Source organism: Pyxicephalus adspersus, chromosome 9 (assembly GCF_032062135.1).
Source record: "Pyxicephalus adspersus chromosome 9, UCB_Pads_2.0, whole genome shotgun sequence".
In the NCBI taxonomy this organism is placed as follows: domain Eukaryota; kingdom Metazoa; phylum Chordata; class Amphibia; order Anura; family Pyxicephalidae; genus Pyxicephalus; species Pyxicephalus adspersus.
The window spans coordinates 26,251,326-26,257,325 of record NC_092866.1 but is presented as its reverse complement, the minus strand read 5'-3'; the positions used below and the strand labels follow the sequence as shown (position 1 = coordinate 26,257,325).

Below are 6,000 nucleotides of genomic sequence, written 5' to 3'. Positions count from 1 at the left end.
TAGGTGTATTGATATCCAAGTCTACCTAAGTCTAAGAGAAGACTGCATGAAAGTAAATACAGAGGGTGCACTGCAAGGTGCAAGACACTCATAAGCCTCAAGAATAGAAAGGCTAGATTGGACTTTGCTAAAAAAAACATCTAAAAAAGCCAGAACAGTTCTGGAAAAATATTCAATGGACAGATGAAACCAAGATCAAGCTTTACCAGAATGATGGCAAGAAAAAATTATGAAGAAGGCGTGGAACAGCTTATGATCCAAAGCATACCACATTATCTGTAAAACATGGCGGAGGCAGTGTGATGGCTTGTCTTGCATGGCTGCCAGTGGCACTGGGACATTAGTCTTTATCGATGATGTGACACAGGACAGAAGCAGCCGAATGAATTCTGAGGTGTTCAGAGACATACTGTTTGCTCAAATTCAGGTAAATGCATTCAAATTGATTGGGAGGCTTTCATATTACAGATGGACAATGACCCAAAACATACAGCCAAAGCAACCCAGGAGTTTATTAAAGCAAAGTGGAATATTCTTAAATGGCCAAGTCATTCACATGATCTGAACCCAATTGAGCATGCATTTCACTTGATGAAGACTAAACTTCGGACAGAAAGGCCCACAAACAAACAGCAACTGAAACCCGCTGCAGTAGAGGCCTGACAGAGCATTAAAAAGGAGGAAACCCAGCATCTGGTGATGTCCATGAGTTCAAGACTACAGGTTGTCATTGCCAGCAAAGGGTTTTCAACCAAGTATTAGAAATGAACATTTTATTTTCAGCTTTTTAATTTAAAAATGTCCAATTACTTTTGAGCCCTGAAATTAAGTGATTGTGTAAAAAAAGTCTTTAGTTCCTCACATTTTTATGCAATCTTTTTGTTCAACTCACTGATTTAAAGCTGAAAGTCTTAGAAAAAAGTTGTCTCAGTCCAAATATTTATGGACCTAACTGTATATGTTTATTTTCTTTAGTGGTTGAACTTAATGGACTTGTCTTTTTTTCAACCTAACTAAGTCAAATCCACTAAAAATTCTAAATTTGTAAGTCAGTTTTTAATCGTCAAGTTACATAGTTAAACACGCTTCAAGGCAAAAACAAACTTATCATTACAATGTTTTAAACCATAACAAGGTTCCAAATGAAACAAACTATGGCAAGATTATGGCAAATTAGGGAAGTGTTATGCATTTTGGCCTAACATGGTCTTTTGAACGGTGAAAAATTTGCAGTTTTGCTTTTTGATTTGATTCAAGATTTAGGATTTCTGTGAAAATAAACAATATTTTAGTATATTTGTAACTCCATTTTCAGTTAATTTAAACGTTACCTGCCAATTTCCAGATGGAATGCATAGAGCTGAAATCTGACATTCAATTAGGGGAAAAATTTGATCATGTCTCCTAGCTTTAATTGAATAATCTCTAATTCTGCTACTGCTCCCAAGCTATTATCCCATATCTTATAATGCGGTATATCGCCCTACATTCCTACTCCCACTTATCATTACTGTCTTCTCCCTCCAAACACTCCATTCCCCACCCCCATACCTAGTAAAGATCCCTGGTGTGTCCTGGCTCTCCCTCCGCATTGGGTGTCATTTCCCCCAATAGGCAGTTCTACATCAAAACTGGAGACTGCACTTGTATACATATTAGTGATTTGCACTTCTTTTTTAGATATCCCCCTTCTACAAACCCCTCTTTAGTTCCTTACCCATCTTTACCCCTCCCCCTCTACTAAGTCCTACACCTCTGGTTGAGATACACATATTTGCTTAGGTTGGAAAACAGCTTATCTGACATGGCGCTCAATATCACCTCTTTTAATGCCAAAGGACTTAACACTCCCACAAAACGGTCAATTTTGTTAAATGACCTGGGTCTCAATGAATGTCACATCACATTTATTCAAGAGACGTAATTCAGACATGATAAGAAACCACAGCTATGCACGTCTTCAAACGGCATATCACAGTTCCTTCTCAGACTCAAGTCGGCGGGGCGGGGTCAGGATTATCATAGTCAGATGTTGTCCTCACACTTGGGCTCCATAACATTCTCAGATCATGCTCCTATATCTATTTTGGTCACACCAGATTTTTACCTTCCCAGATTCCCATCATGAAGACTTCTCCATGAATCTCTATTACCCAATCCAGAAATTGGTACAAAAATTTACACAGCTGCAATCGTTTTTTGCCACCAACTCAGGTACCACAGACAACCCCTTCTCAGTATGGGAGGCCCATAACTGTTTTATAAGAGGTATCCTAATCCAATAAGCCCACAGGTTAAAAAAACAAAACAACAAAGACTCGCCTCGCTATTAAAGAAATTACATGCAGTAGAATTACTACACAAAAAGAATAACTGTCCTGATCTGGAATCTAAACTAGTAGTCCTGAGAGACCAAATAAACACGCTATACCAGGATAAAGCCAAGGTGCAAATTACAGGTAGAAAGGGATATTTCTATGAACACTCAAATAAATGTGGTAGAGCCCTAGCAAGGTCCATATGTGATAAACAGGCCGCTACCTTTATTCCTTCCATTTTAACTCCTTCAGGCCAAACCCAATGCAAAAACAGCAGACATTTCAGACACATTTAGATCATTTTACACAGACCAGTACAACCTGTTGCACACTTGGAATCCTTCCCTTAGAGACGAAGAAGCACACATTGATTTCTACCTTTGGTCCTCCTGCCTTTCAGCGCTCTCTGCTGAGCTTAGTACATCTCTTGACAAACCTATCACAGCAGGGGAACTGCAGGCAGCATTTTCCAGTGCTGCCACAGGAAAAGCCCTAGGCCCCGATGATCTAACCTTACCATAATATAAATAGTTCCTCCCCATCTTGAGCACACACCCCCTTCCTCAGATTCATTAGCAACACACATCACTGTCTTATTGAAACCAGACAAAGATCCCAACTCCTGTTATAGATACAGGCCCATATCATTACTTAATTGTACCGTTCGCTAGTATTATAGCCCAATATAGCCCATTGGCTAACTCCAATCTTTAATGATATCATTCACAAAGACCAATGTGGATTCCTGCCTCATAGGGAAGCCTGAGATAGCACCACTCGCACTCTAGATCTGATCCACCATGCCACTTCACACAACCACCTAATGATGCTGTTATCCACAGAGGTTGAGAAGGTTTTGAATAGAGTTGATTGGACCTTCCTTAGATTTGTTTTGAAGCATATTGGTCTGCCAACATGCCTTTTCTTGTTGATACAGGCGCTTTACTCTCACCCATCCGCCAGGATTAGGATTAACTTAGAACTTTCCCAACCCTTGCAGATATCAAATGGCACAAGACAAGGTTGCCCCTTATCCCCATTATTATTCATCTTAGCTTTAGAATCATTCCTGAGAGAATGATCTAACAGTAGGAACTACAGAACACAAGGTAGCTGCATATGCGGACGACCTCAAATTTTTTATCACATTCCCAACCTCCCTACCCAACCTACTTTCTGATTTTAAACGCTTTGCCTCCATATCCAAATATAAGATAAACTTACAAAAATCGGAAGCCTTTAACATTTCCTTACCCCTATCTACTCAACGCTCCTTAATGCCAAACTTCCCCTTTAAGTGGGCCAGAACTAGTTTCAGATACCTAAGCACAAACAAAGCACCTGACTTCTCTCGTATACCAGAGCTGAACTTTATTCCATTGCTCAATGGCATCCGAAGGGACCTCCAAAAATATTAAAGATGAACATTTATTAAACGCAGCAAAAGCATGTATATCAGCGTGCTGGAGAAATGCATATCCACCAACCCTCACTCACTGGTTTCATTGAGTCAGTAACATCATGCACATGATCTCGTGAACCCTGGGAAATTTACACAAACTTGGTTCTATTGGGTGTAATGTACCTACACGCATGAATACAGCTTTCTCGTTGCAAGCTTATCCAACCCAATTCTGGACTGATCTATGATTGTTCCTGTGTAGTCTCACACCCCCCCCCCCCCCCCCCCCCCGTGCCCCATCATACACTACCTTGTAAAATCCTGACCTTTCCACGTGTATATATAAAAATGTTCCACCCAAAACTCCGGTTTATTATATGGTTTATCATGTTGATCTATATATAAGTCTGCAACACAAGTCACTTTTACTCTTCAGTAATTAATTGCGTGTAAAAAAAAGCACGTCTCACAATAGATAATGTATCAAATTTTTGGTTGGGACAAAAACTTAAACCCAAACCTGGTACAGTATTTGAATGTTATCCTGTGACAAATTATAAGTATATCACATTTAACTAGTCTCCATGTTGAGTTTGTATAAGAACCGGTAAAAACGTCCTGTTTTTTTGAAAGGGTCTAGTGTTGTGTGTGAACCTAAAAAAGGTGAGGGTGTTTTAGGGATTTTGCCTAATTTAGACAAAAAGGGTGATACCTGATGCAGTTTATTCGCCTAATCCCTGGTCGCATTATGTTTTATTTTAGGTTCTTCTCTCTTCTGTGTATATGAATCAATCTTTGGGTGTCTGTATGACCTGGACAATTCATATTAGCTGTCCAGCGATGGGGTCCACTCAGGATCCAGAAGAGGGGATCCAGAAGCAGTGGCATCAGAAAAATGAGAAACCCCGGTGACCAGCCTGTGCAGGCACATCTGCATTACCGTATTACTGATCACACCTAGTAGGTGGGTTAGTGTGGTCTGAAGTCTTGTCAGAAGAATTATAAAAATTAATTTTATAAAAAGCCATTTAAAAGCATATAGGCATTAAAAAAACTTCAAACTGCAAAATTGTAAACCTTAACAAACATGACAAATGTATGTTTTAAACAAGGAATTTAATAATTACCTCTTCGGGTCTTCTTTACATGGTGAGCATTGAACTCCCAGAATGAATTGGCCCCACTGTGGGAAACTGAACATGACAGAGCTGAAAAAAAAGACATCTCAGTAAACTATATTGTGTAAAGCCAAACATACAATTAATAATTTTATATTATATATTTATATTATTTATATATTATAATATTATATATTTATATATTTTTATTAATATATTTATATATTACACATTTTTTTATATATAATTATTTTAGAGCACAGTTACTTAATATCAGAGCCAATGGTACTAGTGGTGTTTTACAAACACTTTAGATTACAAAGATTGACAAGTACAAACAATGACACCGGGGGGGGAGGAGGAGGGGGCAGAAGAGGACCCTGCCCAACAGAGCTTACAATCAAGGAGCAGGGGTAGGTAGTATACAGTAGGAAAAAGTATTGAATGGTGACTTACAAGATAGGATAAGAGACAGATGAAGTTGGGTAGGCAAGTTTGAAAAGGTGGGTTATTTAAATGTGCTACAAAGTAAAAGAAATACCTAATGGGATGAGATAGGGGGTTCCAGAAACGGGAAGGCAGCTCTAAAGAAGTTGTCATACATTAAAAGAGATCATAAATGAAGGGTTTTTTTGTGTTTTAGATTAGAAATGTAGAACAGGAGTTGTAGATTGGTTTTAAAACAAAGCACAGTAACTTGAACTAACTTTACTTGATACAATCTAATTTTTATATTTTACACAAAAAAAGGATTTTATTGTACTTGTGTGCAGTACTTATTTATTTACTTGTATTTATAAAGCACCGATATATGACGCAGTGCTTTACAAAGTGTCCCTTAAAGGGGCTCACAATCTAATATCCCTACCATAGTCATATATCAATATCACAGTCTACAGGCAATTTTGACAGAAAGCCAACTGAACTAATTGCATGTTTTTAGGATGTGGGAGGAAACCTGAGTGCCAAGAGAGAACCCACGTGAACACAGGGAGAACATACAAATTATGACCTAGCGCTGCAAAGGCAAGAGTGCTAGCCACTGAGTCAGCTGAGTTGCCAAAAAAAGACATTTCAGTAAATTTTAAACTTGGCTTTAAAGCATAGATTGCTAAGCAACAGCTATACAGACACTTTACAGATATTTTACTGGAGACAACTA

The 6,000-nt window shown here is 38.5% G+C and overlaps 1 protein-coding gene across 1 annotated transcript in view; it reads right to left on the bottom strand.

Moving 5' to 3' along the window:
• LTBP3 (latent transforming growth factor beta binding protein 3) overlaps positions 1 to 6,000 on the bottom strand; it is a gene marked incomplete in the record, with an annotated part of 88,198 nt that overhangs the window by 12,955 nt on the left and 69,243 nt on the right. The window contains 1 exon segment of the mRNA XM_072422963.1: positions 4,848 to 4,928. Coding sequence (XP_072279064.1) covers positions 4,848 to 4,928 — 81 coding nt within the window.